Source organism: Ranitomeya variabilis, chromosome 8 (assembly GCF_051348905.1).
Source record: "Ranitomeya variabilis isolate aRanVar5 chromosome 8, aRanVar5.hap1, whole genome shotgun sequence".
In the NCBI taxonomy this organism is placed as follows: Eukaryota; Metazoa; Chordata; class Amphibia; order Anura; family Dendrobatidae; genus Ranitomeya; species Ranitomeya variabilis.
In genome coordinates, this window is record NC_135239.1 from 63,574,169 (window position 1) to 63,600,096 (window position 25,928).

At 43.6% G+C, this 25,928-nt stretch overlaps 1 protein-coding gene across 2 annotated transcripts in view; it reads right to left on the reverse strand.

Annotated features, from left to right (window-relative positions):
- Positions 1 to 1,084: 1,084 nt before the first annotated feature.
- Positions 1,085 to 25,928, reverse strand: part of LOC143788479 (calcium-activated chloride channel regulator 1-like) — a 65,132-nt gene continuing 40,288 nt past the window's right edge. For both annotated transcript variants that reach the window (XM_077278173.1, XM_077278172.1), the window contains 5 exons: positions 16,904 to 17,125; positions 15,126 to 15,396; positions 14,450 to 14,614; positions 12,042 to 12,278; positions 1,085 to 2,320 (listed from right to left, as the gene is read on the reverse strand). In XM_077278173.1, the coding sequence (XP_077134288.1) occupies positions 1,095 to 2,320; positions 12,042 to 12,278; positions 14,450 to 14,614; positions 15,126 to 15,396; positions 16,904 to 17,125 (2,121 nt within the window). In that variant the 3' untranslated portion in view covers positions 1,085 to 1,094. The remainder of the gene's footprint in view (positions 2,321 to 12,041; positions 12,279 to 14,449; positions 14,615 to 15,125; positions 15,397 to 16,903; positions 17,126 to 25,928) is intronic.

The following is a 25,928-nucleotide window of genomic DNA, read 5'->3' on the forward strand; positions in this document are numbered from 1 at the left end:
ATTGGTATAATTAATATAACAATAATAATAATAATAATACTGCTAATTATGTTAGACAGTAAAGAGTTCCTTTTTGTGCACCCACACTAGAATAGTGTAACTAAAACCTTGGGCAGCTTACTGCTCGACCATCACTAATTGTAATATAAAACAGGAAATAATAGCTGACAAGAAAGGCATATGCTTGATATGGAAGTACAAAAATGTAACAAACTTTGCATAATTTAATAGTGTAGGTGAAAATAAGAAACTTTGCAATATATTATATGGGAAAAATGTGCTTATTTCCATGCTTATGTTATGAGCCATTTCTTCCACTCTCCACCCTGCCTCCTGAAAAAACAACAACTCCAAGGCATCTTGGTCAAAGCAAGACAGATTCCCAGCACAGTGAGATGTTAGATTACACAGCATATTGAGGTCTATGGAGAAGGGAATGGGAAGAGTAGTGAGAAACAGTCAGCGCAGTAAGAGGTCAGGCAGACATGGGCAGTTCATGCTGCATCATCTAGCAAATTTATTTTACTTCAGCGCTGGACTCACAGTCACACAGCTCAGTACTGCTGTATAATATTTAGTATGCTGCTGATGTTGTCTCTGTGCTACATAGAACAATCAGGAATCCTTTTCTCTGTGTCTTCTGTATAGATTCTGTGTATCACAGCAGCCATTCTGTACCCACCAGCTCAGAGAGAAATGAAAATTAAAGAAAAAGCTTGCAGGAGGTAAAACTGATGAAAGATGAAGGATACATGTTGTAACAAAGCCAGAAATAGCATTTTTTCTTATGCGCACAAACAGCTTTTTCTGAATCGTTATCTGACATGACAGGAAGACTTTATTTGATGCCCAGTAGCAATACCAGACAGTCCATGGCAAGAGTGATGCTGTTTCTAACTAATTACTAATTAAATATCTTTTCTCTCTAAAATCCCAACTATCCCTTCTAGGTTATTGATAGTGAACACTGAGCACATATCAGGGTACTGAGTCTTCTACTGAAAATTATTGGACGGGTGACATACATATTGCTGCTTAGATTTTTTAAAACTCATAATTTAATGAATTTAGCCTGTATTTATTGATTATTATTATTACGCTAGTGTGGATGTGAATGAAACACTTCTGGATTTTTTTACACAGTAGATGGAAACACATATTATGATACAGATTAAAAGTGCTGCAACACACACAACCACTACTACAACAGTTACATTTATATTAGAAGCAGAAGAACTCGTTTTTGTAATTGGTGGGGAAATGCTACTTGTATTGTTAGAGATCATCTTACTGGTAACAGGTACTGTGTCACTGATTTTGGGGGTAGTGCTGCCAGCCGTGAAGTTTGTTGGCGATAAAGAGGTGTCAGTCGTTGTGCCGGTGTATTCCTTTGGGGGTTCTGTAAAGAGAGTTGGAGGAACTGTCCCAATCAAAGTCGACAGTGTGGAAGAAATGGTAGCATCACTATTGTCAGTTGGCATCAAACTAGTAGTTGGTGATATTGAGTCACTAGTGGTGGGTGGCAAAGTGTCATCAGATGATGGTTTTAAGGTAACAGATCGCACAGAGTTGCTAAAAACAGACAATGTTTCATCTGTCGGGAGCATAGTGCTATATTTTGAGGTGAGTGTTTTGACATCTGACTCTGTGTTATGAGTTGGTTGGTAAATACCAGTAGTTGGTGTTATTGTGCTTCCGATTGGTGGCAAGTTTGTTTCAGTCAAGGTCAAGTGATCATTGGGAGGTGAGGATATACTTACAAGAGTTTGGAAACTGCCTGTATAATTAGGTACAGTACTGTTGGGAGTATTAACATCAGGTGTGTCTGTACTGCTCACTGTTGGATTAGAGTAGTCAGTGGGTATAATACGACTACTATGTAATGATGACCTGGTCTCCACCCTAGTTGGTTGTATAGTGGAGTATACGTCTGTAGTAATGGTCTCAGTAGAGCGTAACTTGTCACTGGTTGGTGTGCTCGCGCTATTTTCCATAGTAATGGTTTGAGGTGTCGGTACAGAGGTGCCAGTGTGTGTGGTACTGAATAGGACAGTAGAAGATTCTGGAGTTATGTTGGTCAAGAATTTCGTCTGTGCTATGTTAGACATATCTGACTCTTGATTGTCCTTATTAATGGCAGTCAAAGCAAAATAAAGCACAGTTTCATTTTCTCCAATCAACATTCCAGGTTCAAAAGTGAATTTTTCACGGGATCCAAACAGTTGCGGGCTAATGCTGGAGATATCAACCGCACTTGAGCTTTTAAAGTTGTCACTCAGATCTCTTAGTTTTGTGCTCACTCGCAGGTCATATCGCAAAGCTGAAAAAGAAACATGATGACACGTACGTTATTTAATAATCTATGAGCTTCAATAAAAACTTTACCACCACAATATCCTATCGACGTTTCATCTTAGTTCCCAGGAAATATCAGTATCACAACATGAAAGTATGTGTATATAGACTGATCTAGAAGGGTGAATGTTTTTTCTCTCTGTTCTACATTTTGTTTTGTAGTAACCAGTCTTATAGTCTCGTATTCAAGGTTTATACTTGGTCTAATACTTGCTTATCTCATATGCAATGTTCTGAAGGTCTGCGAAAACTGTGGTATGGGTACATAATAAATAAAAGTTATCATAAAATGTGGAGGCAGGTGGAGATTTCTAAATGGGAATTACATTGACGGCAAATGGTATATGAAGAAGTATTCACAGAAAAATAAACAGATTCGGATTTCTTACGAGTGTGCATTTCTTTTCTCCAGTCGCTCGTTATTTGGATGGGCTAGAGTCTCAATTCGACCTCACTGGTGATCATGTAATCTGACTTTGGGTCGGAGCAAATCAGCTACAGCAAAACAAATTGAAATATTTTAAGGAAGGGGCATTTTGTCATTCAAAAGAATTGAAACTACTCTGCTTCTGGTAGAAAGGATGGTAATTTGGTGTTATCTCCCTCTATCAAATGTATCCTGGTTAGTGATGGGCGAGTATACTCATTGCTCAGGTTTTCCCGAGCATGCTCGGGTGGTCTCCGAGTATTTTGGCGTGCTCGGAGATTTAGTTTTCGACGCCGCAGCTGCATGATTTGCGGCTGCTGGACAGGCTGAATACATGTGGGAATTCCCTAACAAACAGGCAACCCCCACATGTAATCAGGCTGTCTAGCAGTCGCAAATCATGCAGCTGCAGCAATGAAAACTAAATCACCGAGCACGACAAAATACCCAGCAACCCGAGCAACGACTAAACTCACTCATCACTACTAGCCACCTATGACCCAAGTTCAACAGTTCTCCCTCCTCCTGCCAGGCTTTCTTTCTGTATTTGTATGATCTCTACTTGTAGGATACTGAATTCTTTTATAGTCTGTCACTTAGTCTGGGTATGCATTGTAATTATTACTCAATGCTGTCCCCTAACCCAGCTGCCTCAAGAGGCATATATTATATTACCTCTCATAGGATAGTGTGCAAACCTCTTTCCTAATGAGCGGAACTTCAGCCCTTTGAACTATCAGTGACAATTATTAACTGTAACAATTATTTGAGTGAGGTGAGGCTGCCATAAGATTATCACTACTCTCTTGCATCATTTATGCAGCATTTTTCCAAGTATTGCATCATATTTAGCATATTTACCACACCTGAGTTGCTGCACCCCACATTACAATAGAAGCACTAAACAATATATAAGCTAGTTTATATAGTATAATGAGCAATTTTAGATAACAGCAGTTCCTGGCTAGTAATATGCAGTAAAGGAAGAACAATATATAAAGTATGTTGGATATATGCAATATAGCATATGACATAAGATGTCATGTGCATAGGCATGCATTTACACACATCAATAAGGCAACTTTTGTAACCTTGTGGGTACCCTATTGACCAAGTTGGTCAACAGTCCTCAATTTTTCAACATGTTGGCAGACTCATTTTAAACCCACTTACATGGAACTTGATTCCGACAGGTAAAGTTTTCCTAATGAAAATCTTCAACAAGGAACATTCTCATTGTATTGTGATTATCCACATCAGTAACATATACTGTATGTGCCTGCCTATGAGTTGGGACCCCCTGTTAGGGCTAGTGGAATGCACCAAATAATAAAGAGGTAGATATGAGGTGCGTTCGCAGCCCGGGATCCACCATGCAGAGATGGTACCTGCTGCTGAGTAATGGCGGATGGACGCTTAATCACACGTGGGTTTAGACCTCACCCAGTGTGAAAGGGAGCGATCTCTGTTGCTTCACAGAGTCGCCTAAATAAATGCTGCGCCCGGTTAACAGTCACAGGGTGCAGCTGAAGACGCTAGTGGGATCCCTGTGATTCACCCCCACTAAGCTGGTGCCTGGTCTCACTCTGACCCTCGGTGGCTTTTGAGCCCGCCGCGCCTGAGGACGTCCCGAGTCAGCAGCTGAGACCAAGCGGGAGTTCCCACCCTACACTGACCAATTGTCAGGATAAAGGATTACTGCACAGATCGTGCTCTGGTGTGAGATAGCACTGTCAGGCACTAGGTAGCTCATCCATTCGCGAGCAGTCGACAACTCTAGGAAGGGGAATTATTCAGAGCTTTCATCCACTGACAGGCATACATCCACACACACATGAAAATAGGTTGATACTAGCGCTTGGCCGAGCGGCCATGTGAACCTTTTATAGTAGTAGCACTCCTGGACCTTCCTGATGGTCCAATAGGAGTCGCAACAGGACCTGAGCATGTGACCCCCAACCTCCAATGGGAGGTCATCCCGTGGGCATGCTTAGTATGGGAAAAGCAGGACTTAGTCCCTGAAACGTCTGCTCACTGCTGATCAATTCTGGCTACAAAGGCAGAGCCTGGAAAGGCAGCAGTAACCAAGCGCACAGTATCAGCTTGAGCCAGATGCTGGGTCTGATGTCTCTGCTGAGCAGGCTCCACTGCGGCTGGAAGAGAATGGGAGACCGCAGTTGACATGGTTCAAGCTTCCCCCTGTGCAGTGGCGGGAACTCGACTCCTAACATTACCCCCCTCCTAGAGCCTCGCTACATTCAAAGGCTGCAATGAGCAGCGAAGCCCGAATGTGCTTCCCAGGTTCTGTCCTCTGGGCCGTGACCCTTCCAGTCCCCCAGATAGTATTTGTTGCCATGTACCACCTTGCACCCCAAGATAGAGTTCACCTCGTACTCGTTCGTGGATGAACCCAATGTCCTGGCAGATGACTCGGAGAACCGAGACATATAGACAGGCTTTAAGAGGGATACATGAAAGGTGTCGGTGATACCCAGGCGTGAAGGAAGAGCCAAACGGTAGACCACAGGGTTAACCTGTTCTAGAATTTTGAAAGGACCTATGTAGCGAGGCGCAAACCTAGTGGATTCAACTCGCAGCCTGATGTTACGGGCGGAGAACCACACTAAGTCACCAGGAGTAAAGGTCGGAGCGGGGCACCGGTGTGCATCAGCAGAAACCCTTATTCTCTCCTTGGAGGCCCGGATGGCATCCTGTGTGCTGTCCCAAATGTCACATGCCTCCACCGCCCAGTCTGCCACCCTAGAGTCGGTGAATAACACGGGCATGGGCAAAGGGACACGCGGAGCGGATGCTGGCCAAAATTAGGGAGGAATGGGGTCTGCCCGGTGGAGTCTGCTACGGCGTTATTCAAAGCAAATTCCACCCATGATAGCAAGGATGCCCAGTCATCCTGCCTGGCGGAGACAAAATGTCGCAGGTATGTGACCAGAGTCCAGAGACCAGAGGTTGGCCCTCTCTCCCAACACATTCGTCTCAGAAGGGTACGCAGAAGAGATATTCAGCTCAATGCTGAGTAAACGACAGAGCTCTCTCCAGAACCAAGACGCAAACTGGGGACCCCGGTCACTGACAATTTTGTCAGGCATGCCATGTAAACGGAAAACATGTTTAATGAACAACGCCGCCAAGGCTCGTGCAGAAAAATGGTCGGTGGCTACCCAGATAAAGGTGAAACTATGATACTTGGGTAAGCCCACCAGGAAGTCCATCCCGACCATCTCCCAGGGCCTGTCTGCCACCGGCAGGGGGTAAAGTGGCCCAGCAGGCCATTGCCGAAGAGACCGATTCTTGGCACAGGAGACACACGCCTGAATATAGTCCCCGACATCATGGGCCATATGCGGCCACAAGTATGTCCTCGCCAGAAGCTCAGATGTCCTCTTGGTCCCAAAATGTCCTCCCACCCTGGATGAGTGAGCCCAAGAGAGAACCTCCGGTCACAAATTGGATGGAAGAAAAGTCTTGCCCAGGGGCACAGACTCTAGCGAAACCGGAGCCACAGTTCTCAGGCTCTCTGAAGGGACAATAAGCTGAGGCTCCTCCTCCTCTGATGACACTAAGGAGCGAGAGAGAGCATCGGCATGAGTGTTCTTCTCCCCGGAGAGAAAATGGAGGGTAAAGTGGAACTGGGAGAAGAATAGGGACCATCTGGCCTGGCGAGAGTTTAGCCTCTGGGCTGTTTGCAAATACACCAAATTTTTGTGGTTGGTGAAAACTTGGAAAGGATAGCGAGCCCCCTCCAGGAGGTGTCTCCACTCAGAAAAGGCCAACTTCATGGCTAGCAACTCCCTGTCCCCGATGGAATAATTCCTCTGCGCTGGTGTGAAGGTCTTGGAGAAGAAGAAGCAAGGATGTTTCCGACCTTGAGCATCCTTCTGGAAGAGGACTACTCCAGCACCGACGGAAGAGGCATCCACCTCCATGTAAATGGTTTGTCAATATCGGGGCGGTGTAAAATGGGAGCACCAGCGAAATGTGACTTGATAGAGAGGATGGCCTTGGAGACCTCCTCCAACCACAATTTGGGATTAGCTCCCTTCTTGGTGAGGGCAACCAGGGGAGCCACCAAAGTTGGGAAGTGGGGAATAAACTGGTGATAATAGTTGATGAACCCCATAAAGCGCTGCACCGCCTTGAGAGAATGGGGTTCCTGCCAGTCCATCACAGCCTGTAGCTTGGCAGGATCCATAGCCAATCCTTCGGCAGAGATGATATAGCCCAGGAAAGGCAAAGACTCCTGCTCAAACACACACTTCTCCAACTTGGCATAGAGGAAGTTTGCCCGTAGGAGGTCGAAGACTTTGCAAACATCTCTCCGGTGGGAGTCTATATTTGGAGAGTAGATGAGAATATCATCCAGATAGACTACAACCGAGGTGGAGAACATATCCAGGAAGATATCATTCACAAAGTCTTGGAAAATGGCTGGGGCATTATAAAGCCCGAAGGGCATCACCAGGTATTCATAGTGCCCATCCCTGGTGTTAAAAGCCATCTTTCATTCGTCCCCCTCACGGATGCGAATCAGGTTGTAAGCACCCTGCAGATCAAGCTTAGTAAATACCCTCACTCCCCGCAACCTATCGAAGAGCTCAGATATCAGGGGCAGAGGGTATTTATTCTTAAAGGTGATGGCATTAAGACTCCTGTAATCCATGCATGGATGTAGTTCTCCGTTCTTCTTCTGCACAAAGAAGAATCCTGCCCCTGCAGGAGACACTGACTTTCTAATGAATCCTCTTGCCAGATTCTCCTGGATATACTGAGACATTGCCTCCATCTCTTGGAGAGATAACGGGTAGACTCGACCCCGGGGAGGCTCAGCAACAGGCAAGAGGTCAATAGGACAGTCATTGGAGCTGTGAGGCGGAAGGGTCTCCGCAGCCCTCTTGGAGAACACATCCGCATAGGGCCAATAGTGCTTGGGGAGAGAGGAAAGATCTGTGGGTACTTCAGTTGTAGCAACCTGAACGCACTCCCTCTGACATCTACCCTCACAAGATTCACTCCATCCCAGAATTCTCCCTGAGGACCACTCTATATGAGGAGAGTGGTAGCGTAGCCATAGTATCCCCAACAGGACCTCATCAATTCCCTTGGGAATGACTAGCAGGGAGATAATCTCCTGATGAGATGGAGACATGAAATAAAGTAAATGGGATGGTTTGGTGTGTTATCTGTGAGGGTAGTATCAACCCATTTACCACTCATATGGTCACAGGTTTGGCGAGCATCACCAGGGGTATTGCGTGTCGCTGGGCGAAGGCAGATGACATAAAATTGCCCTTTGCCCCGGAATCCACGCAAAGCTCTACCATAAGAGTGGATGGGCTATGGTAATTGTCCCCTTTAAGGACAGTTTGGAGGAAAACGTTGCCGTGTCTAGTGTACCTCCTCCTACAACTACTAGACGTTGATATTTTCCCGACCACTGGGAACATCTGGAGGCAAGATATCCTGACTGCCGGCAGACATGACAGACCTTGAGTGCACAAGCGGTCCGGGACTTAGAGCCCGCTCGTAACACCTCCATGGCCTCATGTGACTCGGAGGCCTGGACCGCAGATTCCAGAGGTTTGGCGAAGGTGGGAGCCAGCTGAAACCTCTGCCTACACTGGGCTCGCTCCAACCTTCACTCTTTAAAACGAAGATCAATGCGAGTTGATACAGCTATTAGCTTCTCCAGTGTGGCGGGAATCTCCCTAGTGGCCAAAGCATCCTTCACATGGTCAGCCAGCCCCCTCCAAAATACAGGGATGAGGGCTTTATCCGGCCACTCCAGCTCAGATGCTAAAGTACGGAAATGGACGGCAAGATGGCTGACCATGGACGAGCCCTGAGTTAATGCCAGCAGTTGGAGCGCCATATCTTGGGTGACTCGAGGTCCTAAAAAGACCTGTTTCAGAGTGCTCAGAAACAGCAGAGCACTCTGCACCACATGATCGTCGCGCTCCCACAGCGGCGTGGCCCACTCCAACGCGCTGTCCGACAGGAGAGATATAATGAATCCCACCTTTGCCCGCTCTGTGGGAAAACGTGCAGCCAGGAGCTCGAGGTGTATAACGCACTGGCTCGTGAAACCCCTACATGACTTGCTATCACCAGAGTATTTATCTGGCAGCGGGAGGGGAGATAATGTCGGAACAGGGGTGGCAGTAGACAAACTTGCTGCAGCCATGCTAGCAGCCTGAACAGCTACTGCGGTAACATCCACAGCGGAGGTTGTGTGGTCGAGAGCCGCCCACCTGCCCTCCAGCTGCTGGATGTACCGCTGCAGTCGCTGTTCGTCCGCCATTACTAGCCAGACCCTGGCGCTAGTGTAATGTTAGGGCTAGCAGAACGCACCAAATAATAAAGAGGTAGATATGAGGTGCGTACACAGCCCGGGGTCCACCGTGCAGAGATGGTACCTGCTGCTGAGTAATGGTGGATGGATGCTTACTCACACGTGGGTTTAGACCTCATCCAGTGTGAAAGGGAGCGATCTCTGTTGCTTCACAGAGTCGCCTAAATAAATGCTGTGCCCTATTAACAGTCACAGGGTGCAGCTGAAGACACTAGTGGGATCCCTGAGATTCACCCCCACTAAGCTGGTGCCTGGTCTCACTCTGACCCTCGGTGGCTTTTGAGTCTGCGCCTGAGGACGCCCCAAGTCTGCAACTGAGACCAAACGGGAGTTCCCACCCTACACTGACCGATTGTCAGGATAAAGGATTACTGCACAGATCGTGCTCTGGTGTGAGATAGAACTGTCAGGCGCTATGTTGCTCCTCCATTCGCGAGCAGTCAACAACTCTAGGGGGAATGCGTCGGAGCTTTCATCCATCGACAAGCATACATCCAGACACACAGGAAAATAGGTTGTACACTAGTGCATGGCCGAGCAGCCATGCAAACCTTTTATAGTAGTAGCGCTCCGGGAACTTCCTGATGGTCCAATAGGAGTCGCAACAGGACCTGAGCATGTGACCCCCGACCTCCAATGGGAGGTTGTCCCATGGGCATGCTCAGTATGGGAAAAGCAGGACAGTCCATGAAACGTCTGCTCGCTGCTGATCAATGCTGGCTACAAAGGCAGAGCCTGGAAAGGCAGCAGTAACCAAGCGCACAGTATCAGCTTGAGCCAGACGCTGGGACCGATGTCTCTGCTGAGCAGGCTCCACTGTGGCTAGAAGAGAATGGGAGTCTGCAGCAGCCATGGTTCGAGATTCCCTCTGTTCAAAGGTGGGAACTTGACTCCTAACACCCCCACTATGATCTGGGACGGTATGTTCACAGTGTTGTCTGGAAGATTATATTATGGTTATCTCCCTAAAGGCATTGATGGCAAATTACAAGGATTAGATTTTTTAATGGAGTGCCTAACTTGCAACCTCTGAAACTAGAAGAGCGGTGATGACAAACACCAAAAGTGTTTTCTAATGGCTTTGGCTCTTGTTTTAACTTTATCCTGACACAAGATAAAATAGCATTTCCGACGTCAGGCGTGGTAGTATACTATGGGCTCCGGATCTTAGCCTACACCATACCCGGCAGATGTAGGTTGTGTTCTACAGCCGGCATCTGCCTGTAGCAGCAGAAACCAGAGATAGCTCCAATTACAGCTGCTTAACCATTTAAATAGCACTTTCAATTACTGATGACAGAATTTAGATGGACTGTTTGCATCGGCTCCCAAAGGCCATGTGACACCTCATATTGCAATACATAGTACAGGCTCAAGTCCCTTAAGGGTAAGTAAAAAATAAAAAAAAGGTTTTCTTAAAAGTCTAAAAAATTGCAATATGCAAATTGCCTCTTCTGAGAAAAAGAGGACTTAACTCTATAGCGCCACCTGTTGGAAGTAGCGATCCTACAAGTCACAATCAACCCTTTAACGAGTCGTGCAATATGACTTAGGATAAAAGCCAAATCAGTATCTCAATTTGCAGACACGGTGTTTCGGGCTGTTGGCCCTCGTCAGTGCGAAGCATGAGAACTGATTTGGCTAGGTGAGAGGCTCTGGACTGGGGTCTAAGGGGTAACGTTTCTCCTTATGGAGAGTGACATACCAGCTGGCTGGTCAAGGTAAGGAGGCTTATTCGCCGTGCAATGCTCCTCTGGGAAATTAAATATGCAAATTGCCTCTTCTGAGAAAAAGAGGACTTAACTCTATAGCGCCACCTGTTGGAAGTAGCGATCCTACAAGTCACAATCAACCCTTTAACGAGTCATGCAAAAAATTGCAAATTATTTAAAATTTTGGATCACACACTTAAAAGTAACCAAAACGTCATTGTATCCCAAAATGGTGTGAATAAAGACATCAGCTAGACATGCAAAAATCAAGCCTTCATAAAGGGTCATGGATAGAAATTATTATTATTATTATTATTTTTTAGAGTCCTGAACTTTATGCCAATAAAATATAAAAACAACTATACAACAGACAACACTGAATGCCATAGAAACAACGCCTCCCAAAAATGGCAAAACCGCATTTTTTTTCTCCGTTTCACCTCACTTTGATTTGTATTTCCATATTTCAGTGCATTATATGGTAAAATAAATTGTGTCTTTCAAAACAACAACTTGTCTTGGTGAATATAACCAAGCCCTAAAATGACTATGGTGATGGAAAAATACACAAATTAGGTCTCTTGGAAGAAGGGGAGGAAAAAAAACAAAAGCGTAAAAATGAAAAATGACCTGGTGATTAGGGAATTAGGGTATAAATGAGGGTCACAGTGATGGAGCCTTCAGTATGTCATGGCCTAATATAGCAATACTCCGTGCAATTTTATCATCGATATACTAGAAGGCATAAGTACTAAAATGGTACACACGCACCAGATGTATTACACTGTTTTCGGTTGTGTGATTTTCATCGAACATGTTTTGGCATATGTTTTTATTATTATCTGGAACAAGTGAAGCAGGATTGAATTGGCAATAATGCAATCTTGCACCTGTATGTTTAGTTATTGATGAACAGAATGTCATGTTTTCTATTGTTTATTCACTGAAAAAAAAAACTGTTATTAAAATTATAGAGATCAAAAAAATCAATAAAAGAGGGAAGACACCTTCCACGTTACACAAGTTTCATTGTTGCTCACACATGCTTTTCATTTCATTTTGCTTAGTAATGGCGACTATGAAAAGACTTTGAACAGTAGACCTTTATTGTAAGTCATTGTGACGTTTTACAGGATTTGACCCAGTTTACTTATCATACATAGTTCCTATTCAAACATACCTTTGCCCTGGTCCAGATCCTCGCCACTTGCTGTCCAAGACAAGAAGACTGAGTTTCCTTGCGTACTTGCTTCTAAATCAATTATTTTACAAGGTTTATGGATGATAGGCCGTGGAGAGGTTGGCACATTATTTACTAAGAAAGAACCTCCTGAAGCAGTTCTACCAATGCGGCCAACGGTAATACGTAGATCGTCTTCAGTAAGTGCTGATCTTGAAGGATTCATAGATTCTCCTCCTATAAAAATGTATGACAAAATAATTGAACCATGAGTATGTTAATGAGACTGTTTGCTAGATTTATATGGTCCAGAACTATCCACTAATATCTGCTAAAAGTAGAAGTCAAACAATACTACTCATCCATTAGATAAAAGTATAAAAATATATATTTTATGCATTTATGGTGTTGAGAATTTACTTTTTATTAAAGGGTTATTCCAAAATACAAGTTGTGTCTGTAGCCCTGAAATCTAAGATAGTCTCCTATATCCTATTTTTTTTTAATATTCCTAGTGGTCATTTTCAGCGGGCAGTCAAACTTGCACCTCTTCCAACATCTCAACGGATGGGTCTTCAATACTATGTTGTATGATGGCCCACAACCAACTGTGTAACACATAGACAGATGGCTGCCACGAGTGTGTTTATGTCCTCCTGGAAGATCTGAGGTTAGAAAGTCATTACATATTGTGAATTGCAGGTCATACATTTAGCCTGTGTGTTTCGTGTCTCATATTAAATGGGTTCTTTTGGTGCTGAAGAGATTAACAACCCTTTCTAGCTGGTTAGAAACATGCAGCTCCATATCTCAGCTGCTACTGATCTGGTCATTCCCTCTCTCTATAAACACTGGACAGGCTTTATCTTCCTTGCCAGTGAAAGATCTATTTCCTGGTTCGCTGGAGTTGCTGTGCTGAGTTGGAGATCATTTGTTGCTGCTGGAGATTGTTGTATGCTGTTTTGGGATGTATGTTTTTCTCTTTGTCCTATTCCTATTTGGTTGTTATCATCCTCCCTTTCCCAATATATACCTCTCTGCCTTAGGTGAGTGTTTTTGTATGTTAATGGCTTTTTTTCTGTTATCCCTGTTTTGTCTTATGTGTTAATACACTAGCATTTCTGTCCCGGGCCTACTGGTGGAGGGGGTGGGGACAGCTTACAAAATAACAGAAGAATAGTGAGGCACGAGGCCCAGACCTCCTCACCTTCAGAGGTACCTTTGGGAACAGAGATAGTTAGGGCCCCAGTCCGAGGGACAGTGAAGGACCCATTTCCCTATCTCACGCACAGTCACAGTGTGACAATTGCCTACCCAGGACGCTACTGGAATTTGTGAAAATTCAGGCCACCCAGAGAGAGAAGACATCAGAGAATTTTAGCAGTAAGAAAAGGAATGTGACATCATGACCGGGTAGCACCAGGAGTATGACCAAAATTTACATTCTGAATTTTACCCAGAACGACCTTTTAATAAATTACTAATAAACTCCAGTCTACAACCATAATATTTTTCAAGCATACCATGGGACAATAATAGGGAGAAGCATAACTATAATAGATGCAGGGGTTGCAATCACATCGGGGCCCAGGAGCCTAGGTTGGAGATTTTGCATTAGGGCCCACAAGCTTCAAGTTACGCCACTGGGGGAAGGACTCATGAACATGGGAGTATTGTGTCTCAGTTTTGCACAGAGCCACAGAGACATAGTAGAGAACCCAAGGCAGTATATGGGCATTACCGTACCTCCAAATGCTTCTTTATTTTGTATGGAAAAAAGTCATGACTTTCTTCATAAGTTGCCGTATTATGGAGTTTTTTTCTTTCAAAGTATTGAGAGAGGAGAATATCTACCAAAATACAGCACTAGATAAGGCAGGATGCAGCAGCAAGAGGAGTCATGGTACGGAGCTGTAGGACAGTCCATGTGCCCCCAGACATTCTCCTGAACTTGTACTCAAGTTCATTTTTTTTTTCGGTGTAGTTTTAGGTTTCTGCATTTAGTGCAGGTAAGTGTGTGATATCCCTTTCTTTGAGGTGGATATTTCATTTAAAAAGCTCCCCGCTAGTTGTGTGTCCATGTTTGGGACCTGGTCCTGCTCAGCCCTATTCAAACATGACGTCACTACTATGACACAGGGTAAGGTTTTAATACTAGAGGTTAGGACCATCCTGAACTTGGGTACACTTTGACGTTGGTGGGACGTTGGTGGGATAGCTGTCACTCTTTTTTTTATCAAAAACTTTACTAAGTACCCAATGTTATTTATATGCACTATTGCTTTTTACTTATTTACTTACAGCAGGGTGTATGTTTGTTTTGTTTCTGTCTTGGGTTTTGGCTCTGTAATGTGTATAGGGCCTAAGAAAATAAGTTACAGGAAAATTGTACACATAAAATTCCATACCGTTTTCTATATATCCAGGAATATAAAGAGCATGGTTTGTCGGCAGCACAAGTGTGGTCTCTGTCTCTTTACTTTCTACATGTACTTTTAAGTTGTACCTTCCATTTTGAGAGAAAGAAGTGAAGTATCTTGAATAGACGCCATCATTCTTAAAGACATCAGCGCCTAATAAAATAGAGGCATGATTATATGTACTATATTCTTTACATACTTTATGCTTTGAAAGGGTTTCTCTGGTTAAAAACAAGATTTCACTTTTCCACTGGCTAAGTCATTACTTGCTGAGGTGCAACTTCTGGGTCTCGCACTGATCATCAGAACTGGGAACTTTTATACCCATTATTTAATGGGGTAGGAGGTTGGACGCCTGCTCCATTCATTCTTTATGGGCCTGCTAGAAAAAAATGGGCACAGAGCTATGGGATGAATGAAGCAATGGTCAAGCATGCGCATTGCCACCCCATTCTAATAGGGGATACGTTTCCCATTCTGAAATTCCAGCAGTCGGACCCCAATCGATCTATCATGTAGATATCCTGTGATAACTTGTTTTCACCAAACAAACCTTTTAAGAATTTTTTTTTTATGAAAATTATTCTGCTTCATTTATGAATGTTGTTGGAAGGTAATGTTTTTCAGAAAGATGTAAAGCGCTTCTTAAAAGTTATAAAGTTACCTGCTCCATTGTCTAGAAGTTCTAAGGCTGTGGGATTTCCACTTTCTGCTTCAACAATTGCTGTCACTCGTAGGTTTGTCAGAGTCAGCAGACCCTGGTGCACCGATGCATAGATAATCATAGGATCGGGGTAATCATTTGTGTCTTTGTTCATATGGACTTTTACGGTAATTGGAGGCACATTTTCAGCTGCAGCCTTAGATGTCGCTGTTATACCTACTAACTGCTTTGTTTTAAGGTTATTACAAAGGGTGTAATTCCAGGCTCCAGTCTAAAGAAACAAAACTGATATTGAGTAAGTCATATGAAAAAGAACAAAGTACATATATTTTATAAAGTGATTGTCCGCATTTATACACTTTGTCATGTTTAGCTCAATCTGTAATGTTTTTTAAAGTAATTTAAAAAAAATGTAGCCAAACTGCAGGCATCGAATATGAATAAATATAACTGTGCAATAACTGACTATTTAATATTAAAGGAAATTTGTCACCAGGGCTATTTAATCTGAGAGCAGCATAATATAGAGGCAGAGAGACCGATTCCAGGGATATGTCACTTATTAGTCTCTGTTCTGTAGTTTTAATACATTCAATGTTTTATCAGCAGGATGTAAGGAGGTTGCTTTCCCTGCTCCTTACCTGGAACCACTTAGTCGGACAGCTGGGTTGTTGGGGGGAGGACTTTCTGCCTTGGACAGTGGGGACCATGTGACTGCTGGGAGCAGAGAGGAAGAGAGAGGGGTGTGGTCAGAAAAGAGCAGGAGAGCAGAGCGCGCGAGACAGGGGACAGCGCGCCAGAGAGAGAGCAGGCTGCAGCTCCGCACTCCCCATGAGAGAGTGCTCCCCGTGAGGGCACTGAGGCTGAGATACCAGCCGTAGTGGAGGCTGGAGGTGAGAGTGTGGACTTGGAAGCCTCCGTAATCAGAGAAGATGTATTCCCTGACAGTGACCTGAGCGCGCAGCCCCGGTGACCGCACTGACAAGCCAGGACCCCTGAGTGTGACAAGCAAAGTGCTCAGTGTGTGTGTAGCATTGCTGCTGCAGAAAGACTGCCAGCCTAATATACAGAGACTCCCAGCAGAGTGGCTGTGTTACTTCCTGCTTCCAGCTTCACTGGGAGAAAAGACTTAACCCCGGAGTCTCCAGTTCCCAGGAGACAGAGGAGAGACTTCAGGATCTCAAGCGCTGCTGGTGACTGTACCCACGTTGGAATAAGGACCCTCCAGTCAGGACCTCCCTGGACTGATAAGTTACAAGAACATTCGTTAACCATTTCGATTCCGCTTAACTGTTTACTGTTTGCTTTATCTCTATTAACCCCATTTACTCTCTGCGAGGAGAATCTTCCTCCTGTTAATAAATTCCCCTCAACAGTTGGTCTGTCTGCTCCATGGTCACATTGTCTACCCTGCACTCTATTACAAGGAGATTATCACTGCAGAACTAGATGTGACGTGCCAGGCAGTCCAGCTAATCTGTATAACTTCAACTCCACCACTGATTGTACACAGGAAGCTGCCAATGTAAATGGTCAGCAAGCTGCTAATCATTGGTGTGGGTGGGGTTATACACAACTCAGCATTTATAACACCACTACATCTACATCAGAGAAAATAGGGATTTTGTAAAAACTGCACCAAGTAGTCCAGTAAGTGATATATTGCAGCAATCGGGTTCTCTGTCCCTATATTATGCTGCTCTCAGATTATCTAGTAAGAAACAGCTGAGCGATTCCCTTTAAATGATGCCATTCTGATAATTATTAGTATGTATTACCTCTGCTTTTAACAGAATTTGAAGTTCAGATGAATTAGAAATTGTACTATTGGTGAACTGAGCCTCATGGTAGTTAGTTCCCTTGGGATCCTTCAGACGGATGTTGGGTACAGCAAACTGCCAGTTTACTAGGAAGAATGTGGACGTGCCAACTGTGCGGTCAATAAAAACGGTGCCGTTCAAACAACCTTCTGGTTCTAGATTTGCACTCTTACTTTCCAGCTGTTACAAAACAAGAGAAGTAAAGCAGGAGACATATCAAAACGTCTTATGTGATCAATTTTATAGAGTGAAGTCACAAATTAACAGGTTTATTCTGGATGAAAACAATCCAATTTAAAACCATACATGAATATGATACTAGATGGTTACTTGATACCTGTCCATTTTCGGACCAGGCTACTTCATTAACTCCTTCAGCTCCCAAGTCTGTTTTCACCTTAATGATCTGGCCAAATTTCACATTCCTAACCAGTGTCACTTTATATGGTGCTAACTCTGGAACATTTCAATGGATCCCACTGATTCTGAGAATGTTTTTTCGTGACATATTGTAATCCATGATAGTGGTAAAATGTCTTCAATATGACTTGCGTTTCTTGGTAAAAAAAAAACAAAAAAAAACTGAAATTTGGCAAAAATTTAGACATTTTTTCAATTTTTTATCTTTATGCCCTTAAAGGGAACCTGTCACCCCGTTTTTTCAGTATGAGCTAAAAATACCGTTAAATAGGGCCTGAGCTGTGCATTACACTAGTGTATTTTGTGGACCCCGATTCCCCACCTATGCTGCCAAAATACGTTACCAAAGTAGCCGTTTTCGCCTGTCAATCAGGCTGGTCTGGTCAAAAGGGCGTGGTGTCTTCCCCCAGATCTTGCTTAGTTTTCCGTTGGTGGCGTAGTGGTTTGCGCATGCCCAAGGTCCCGAATCCACTGCACAGGGGAGTGAAAAGACCGCGATCTGCGCTATTCCCCTGGTGATCGGTGGGGGCGGCCATCTTCCTGTGGCCGCGCGTGCGCAGATGGAGCGCTCTGCTGCCCGCGGCTTCAGGAAAATGGCCACGGGATGCCGCACGTGCGCAGATGGAGATCGCGGCGGCCATTTTCCTGAAGCAGAATTCGCATCTCGGCTTCAGGAAAATGGCCACCGTGATCTCCATCTGCGCACCCGTGGCATCCCGCGGCCATTTTCCTGAAGCCGCGGGCAGCAGAGCGCTCCATCTGCGCACACCCGGCCAAAGGAAGATGGCCGCCCCCACCGATCAACAGGGAAATAACGCACATCGCGGTCTTTTCACTCCCCTGTGCAGTGGATTCGGGACCTTGGGCATGCGCAAACCACTACGCCACCAACGGAAAACTAAGCAAGATCTGGGGGAAGACACCACGCCCCTTTGACCAGACCAGCCTGATTGACAGGCGAAAACGGCTACTTTGGTAACGTATTTTGGCAGCATAGGTGGGGAATCGGGGTCCACAAAATACACTATTGTAATGCACAGCTCAGGCCCTATTTAACGGTATTTTTAGCTCATACTGAAAAAACGGGGTGACAGGTTCCCTTTAAATCAGAGAGTTATGTCACACAAAATAGTTAATAAATAATATTTCTTACATGTCTAGTTTACATCAGCACAATTTTTGATACATAATTTTTTTGAGTTAGGAAGTTATATGGGTTAAAAGTTGACCAGCGATTTCTAATTTTTTTCAACAAAGTGTGCAAAGCCATTTTTTTTAGGGACCACATCACATTTGAAGTGACTTTGAGGTATCTATATGACAGAAAATGTTTGAGTGCACAGCATGGCTTGGAAGGGAAGGAGCACCATTTGACTTTTTTTAATGCTAAATTTGCTGGAATAATAAGCGGATGCCATTTCGCCTCTGGATTTCTCCTGACCTGCCTAAACAGTGTTAACACCGCACAAATGACACCATTTTGGAATCTAGACTCTTCAGGGAACTTATCTAGATGTGCAGTGAGCACCTTGAACCCCCAGGTGCTTCTCTGAAGTTTATAACATTGAGCTGTGAAAATAAAAAAAATCTAATTTTTCCCACAAAAACGTTTATTAACCTAAAATTTTGTTTTTTCATAAGGGGAACAGGAGAAATTGCAGCATACATTTTTTTCTGCAAAAGTACACTGATACCCAATATGTGGAGTAAAACTACTGTCTGGGCGCACAGCAGGGCTTGGAACGAAGGAGCTCCATTTGACTTTTTGGTGGAATAATTAGCTGATGTCATGTCACATTTGGAGAGCCCCTAATGTGCCTAAACAGTGGAAACCCCCCCAACCTCTCAGGGAACTTATCTAAATGTGTGCTGAGCACCTTGAACCTCCAGGTGCTTCACATAAGTTTATACTGTAGAGCATTGAAAAATAAAACAAAAATCACATTTTTCCTACAAAAATGTTCTTTTAGTCAATTTTTTTTTATTTTCACAAGGTAACAGAAGAAAATGGACTCAAAAATTTGTTGTGCAATTTTGCCTGAGTACTCAGATACCCCGTATGTGATTTTTTGGAACGCAAATTTTGATGGAATGGTCTGCAGGTATCATATTGTGTTTGGAGAGCCCCTGATGTGCCTAAACAGTAGAAAACCCTCACAAGTGACCCCATTTTAAAAACTATACTCCTCAAGAGGAATTTATTTAGATCTGTGGTGAGCACCTTGAACGCACAGGTGCTTCACAGAATTTTACAACGCTGATCTGTGGAAATGAAAAAAATATATTTTTCACCCAGAAATGTTGCTTTAGCCCAATATTTTTTCATTTTCACAAGAATAGTAGAAGACAATGGACCAGAAAATTTGTTCTGCAATTTCTCCTCAGTATTTTTGAGGCACAGTGCGCAGCTCAGAATGGAAGAAGCGCCATATTGGAGTTCAGATTTTGCTGGACTGATTTGAGGGTGCCATGTCACATTGGTAGAGCCTCTAAGGTGCCTGAATAGAAAAATCACCCATAACACATCCCATTTTACAAACTACATCTTTCAATTAATTCATCTATGGGTGGAGTGATCATATTGACAACACAGGTGAGTCACAGAATATTATACCATTGGTCTGTGAAGAAAAAATAATTACATTTTTACCACCAAAATTTTGTTTTAGACCCAGATTTTACATTTTTACACAGGGAAATGGGTAAAAATGGCACCAAATGTATCCTACAATTTCTGCTGAATGTAGAAATACCCCATATGTGGCTGTACAGTACTGCTTAGGCCCCTTTCACACATCAGTTTTTTGCCATCAGTGGCAATCCTTTTTTTACTGAGCATGCTCCAATCCAATTAGCCAGATCCGCTAGTCGGATCCGCCGAAAAAACGAATCCATTGCATCAGTTTTTCCCAATCTGTGACGGATCCGTCGATCCGTTGAGTCAACGGATTGTGACTGACAGCAAAAAACTGATGTGTCAAAGGGGCCTTAGACACATGGCAAGACTGGGGAGGGACAGAGTGTTACTTGCCTCCTGGAGCGCAGACTTTCCTAGAATAGTTTGTAGATTCCATATACGGAGCCCCTAAATGCTAGGTGGGCAGAATTCCCGTTCAAGTGACCCCATTATTAAAATTATACCCCATTGGGAATGTATCAACAGGTGTGTTGATGATTTTTGACTCCATGGATATTTTCCAGAAACAAGCAATAATGGATGTTGCTGAGTGAAGTTTGGCATTGTAGTGCCCAGTACGTTGTAGTTAGCAGTACATTGTGCTGGTTACTACAACTACAACTCACTATAACTACCACAACTCATATTTCTGGAAACAGGCACCCGTAAATTAGGCAGGCTCTCATCACTACAGAAATGCCAAACATATGGTCGCTAAAAGTGGTTTAGGCACATTGCGGGGCTCAGAAAGGAGAGGGGCATTTGGACTTGGGAGCACAGAATTTGCTGGATTTCTTTTGGGGTTGGAGGAGCCATTTTGCTTTTCCAGAGCCTTTTGAAGGACTTGAGTGGGGACTTGCATTGTTTTGTGGATTGATTTTAAGCTTTTGTTAAGAACATTTTACATAACATTTGGATTCATATTTTTCTGCCTCACTATGCTGAGTATTTATATCGGTGTTTCCATCTAACTATGAGTGATGTGATTCAGATGAAACTCCTGAGAGATCCATTCACTATAATGGGGAACCAGAGTTACTCTGGACTCCATATGGCCTCTGCTCAGCGCTGTCTTTCTTTTCAGCGTTGCACAAAAGTGTGGCCGGCAGCACTTTTATGCACACCTAAAGGTGGTTCATAGGCCAGCCAGTGTTCACAGTGCCTCCAACAGCCTCATTATAGGGAATCTTCCACCTGGGGTTCCGTCTGAATCACATATTTCAGAGATTTACATGGAAACCTCGATGTAAGCGATCAGCGTAGAGTGCAGGATAAATATGCACCGAGTCTTACTGGGATCTTTGAGAGGCAGAAAGAACAAATCAACAGTAAGTGAAGGATTGATTTTATTTATTCTTCATGCCATTCCTCCTGCGGTATAAGTGATTTTAGTCTTCGAGTGAGTGCGATTACAGCAATAGCAGATTTTTACTTTTTTTTATGTTTGGCTGTTGTCACACACTAAAAGAAGCTTTTTTTGCAAAAACAAGTCTTTGCATCACCATATTTTGAGACCTATAATTGTTCCATATTTCTGCTGACAGAGTCATGTGATGTCTTTTTTTTATAAGTTTTTATTGATACCATTTTTGATCACATGACATTTTTTGATTGCTTTCTATTGCAATTTTTGGGAGGCTGTAATGTGAATATAAAAATGGCTATTTTGAGTCCATTTTGAAATATACTGAATGCATTCAGACCATTACAGAGCAGCATTTCTTGTCATACATTTACAGACAGACAATGCTCATTGTGACACAATCTTGAGAACTGTTTATTAATTGTCTGAAGACCTTTGAGGTTACAAACAGTTTTAAGTTTGTTTGTTATTGTAAAACAAGGTTTATTTACCCTCTGTCTGTGGTAGTTTTGTCTAACCCTTGTGGGCTTTTATGTATCTTTTGGGTTTATGACCCATTGTCTGATGTATGACTGATATCTTGGTCTCATCTTTTCTTGAAAGCTGGCCACTTGAAGGGCAGGGTGAAACCAAATTAAACATAGTGCAAATCACTATATAAGGCCAGAGAAACATGACTAAAGGTACCGTCACACTAAACGACTTACCAACGATCACGACCAGCGATATGACCTGGCCGTGATCGTTGGTAAGTCGTTGTGTGGTCGCTGGGGAGCTGTCACACAGACCGCTCTCTCCAGCGACCAACGATCAGGGGAACGACTTCGGCATCGTTGAAACTGTCTTCAACGATGCCGAAGTCCCCCTGCAGCACCCGGGTAACCAGGGTAAACATCGGGTTACTAAGTGCAGGGCCGCGCTTAGTAACCCGATATTGAATGTGTCAGCGCCGGCAGCAACAGCAGTGATGTCACCGCTGTGCTCTGCTTTACGGCCGGCGCTGACACAGTCAGTGCAGGGAAGCTCTCGGCAGCAGCGCGTGCATTAGCAGCGCTCCTGCCGAAAACAGTTTTAAACCTGTGGATGTCGGGGGACGTGACAGACATCAGAATGTGAGTATGTACTGTTTTTTTTTTAACTTTTACAATGGTAACCAGGGTAAATATCGGGTTACTAAGCACAGCCCTGCGCTTAGTAACCCGATATTTACCCTGGTTACAAGTGAACACATCGCTGGATCGGCATCACACACACCAATCCAGCGATGACAGCGGGTGATCAGCGACCAAAAAATGGTCCTGATCTTTCCTCAACGACCAACGATCTCCCAGCAGGGGCCTGATCGTTGGTCGCTGTCACACATAACGAGATCGTTAGCGGGATCGTTGCTACGTCACCAAAAGCGTGACGTTGCAATGATATCGTTAACGATATCGTTATGTGTGACTCAGCCTTAAGACAGAAGCATAAACTGGAATACCTGTACTTACATGTACAGTGTTGAAGATACCTGCATAATTGGGGACACCCGAGCAGTGTTGTGAATTTTCCAGGGTTTCTCTGTCTTGGTGTTGCTTCTCTGATTTTCCAGACGGATGATGTTTAAAAGCCCCTTGGTGATGGATGATGTGAGTATATGTACTTAATCATTATATGAATTTAATCCTTATATGTACTTTGTATCTTAAAATATACAAGTGTGTATGCAATCATACTATCACACAGAGTCCTGTGATTATATCGCAAAAAAAAAACAAACAAAAAACAAAAAAACAAAAACAAACAGCCTTCTGCGTATCCTGCCGACTACGTCAATTATTAAAATATACAAATGTGTATGCAATCATACTATCCAATCATATTATTCCTTTAATTTTGTATTTTTAAATAAAATTGTGTTATATTGCAAGTAGTAGCCTTCTTCAAAGCCGTATCCGAACCTTAGAGTTAAAAACTTGGCAATACAGAGGCAGAATGAACAAGCCTCAGCAATTCATAAATTGTTTTTTTATTTATTTTTTAATGCAGTTCCACTTGTGTTAAAATTGATAAGGCAGCTTTATTCTTCCAGTCAGTATAATTACAGTGATACCACATTTATATAGTTTTTTGTTTTGTAACTTTTATACAGTAAAAACTATTACATGGAAAAGTATTAATTTTGCATTCCTTTATTCTGAGAGTTATAACTTTGATTTTTTTCACTAATTCAGCTGTACTGTGGCTTGCTTTTGTGGAACAGGACAACATGTCGTTTTCAGCAAAACCATTTTTATTTACATTTGTCTTTTTGATCACATTTTATTCCACTTTTTTTTGGTGGTACGATGAAAAAGTATCATTTTTGGCCTCTTTTTTAATTATTTTTTTACGGTGTTCACTAAAGGGGTTTACTGGTGGGACATTTTTATAGGTCAGGTTGTCCTGGACATGGCAATACCAAATGTGTGTACTTTTTATTTTTTTCCATAAAAATATTTACTTATGGGTACAGTCTATTTTTTATTTGTTTATTATTATTTTGTGATATTTTTTTTCCAAAATATTTTTACAATTTTCTTTGATCTCTTTTTTACTTTTTTTTTTTACTAAGTCCTTCTATGGGACTTTCACTTTCTGCAGTCTATCTTAGTTCTTATATATTGCAATGCACCAGCATTGCAATGCACTGTGTCATGATCTCAATGGCAAGAGAACATAGCATCAGCATATATATATACTAGCTCTTGGAAGATGGAACTGAGCTGACCATGAACTAAACCTAACGCACAACTAGCAGTGGCCGGGTAGCATGCCTACGTTGATTCTAGATGCCCAGCACCAGCCGGAGGACTAACTAAAGCTAGCAGAGGAAAATATTAGTCCTAGCTCACCTCTAGAGAAATACCCCGAAAGGAGACAGAGGCCCCCCACATGTATTGGCGGTGAGTTAAGAAGAAATAACAAACGTAGTATGAAAATAGGTTTAGCAAATTTGAGGTCCACTTACTACATAGCAGAAGACAGAAAGGACACTTTCATGGTCAGCTGAAAACCCTATCAAAACACCATCCAGAAATTACTTTAAAACTCTGGCATTAACTCATAACACCAGAGTGGCAATTCCTGTTCACAAGAGCTTTCCAGACACAGTAACGAAACTACAGCTGTGAACTGGAACAAAAATGCAAAAACAAACATGGACAAGAGTCCAACTTATCTAGTAGTTGTCTAGGAGCAGGAACAAGCACAGAGAGGCTTCTGATAACATTGTTGACCGGCAAGGAACTAACAGAGCAGCAAGGTTATATAGCGACTCCCACATCCTGATGGGAACAGGTGAACAGAGAAGATGAAGACACAGTTCAATTCCACCAGTAGCCACCGGGGGAGCCCAGAATCCAAATTCACAACAGTACCCCCCCCTCAAGGAGGGGGCACCGAACCCTCACCAGAACCACCAGGGCGATCAGGATGGGCCCTATGAAAGGTACGAACCAGATCAGAGGCATGAACATCAGATGCATTCACCCAAGAATTATCCTCCTGGCCGTATCCCTTCCACTTGACCAGATACTGGAGTCTCCGTCTGGAAACACGAGAGTCTAAGATTTTCTCCACAACGTACTCCAACTCACCCTCAACCAACACCGGAGCAGGAGGCTCAACGGAAGGCACAACCGGTACCTCATACCTGCGCAACAATGACCGATGAAAAACATTATGAATAGAAAAGGATGCAGGGAGGTCCAAACGGAAGGAAACAGGGTTAAGAATCTCCAATATCTTATACGGGCCGATGAACCGAGGCTTAAACTTAGGAGAAGAGACCCTCATAGGGACAAAACGAGAAGACAGCCACACCAAATCCCCAACACAAAGCCGAGGACCAACACGACGGTGGCGGTTGGCAAAAAGCTGAGTCTTCTCCTGGGACAACCTCAAATTGTCCACCACCTGCCCCCAGATCTGATGCAATCTCTCCACCACAGCATCCACTCCAGGACAATCCGAAGATTCCACCTGACCAGAGGAAAATCGAGGATGAAACCCCGAATTACAGAAAAACGGGGACACCAAAGTGGCAGAGCTGGCCCGATTATTGAGAGCGAACTCCGCCAATGGCAAAAAAGCAACCCAATCATCCTGGTCAGCAGACACAAAACACCTCAGATATGTCTCCAGGGTCTGATTAATCCGCTCGGTCTGGCCATTCGTCTGAGGATGGAAAGCGGACGAAAAAGATAAATCTATGCCCATCCTAGCACAGAATGCCCGCCAAAATCTAGACACGAATTGGGTCCCTCTGTCAGAAACGATATTCTCAGGAATACCATGCAAACGAACAACATTTTGAAAAAACAGAGGAACCAACTCGGAAGAAGAAGGCAACTTGGGCAGAGGAACCAAATGGACCATCTTAGAAAAACGGTCACACACCACCCAGATGACAGACATCTTCTGAGAAACAGGCAGATCTGAAATAAAATCCATCGAGATGTGCGTCCAAGGCCTCTTAGGAATAGGCAAGGGCAACAATAATC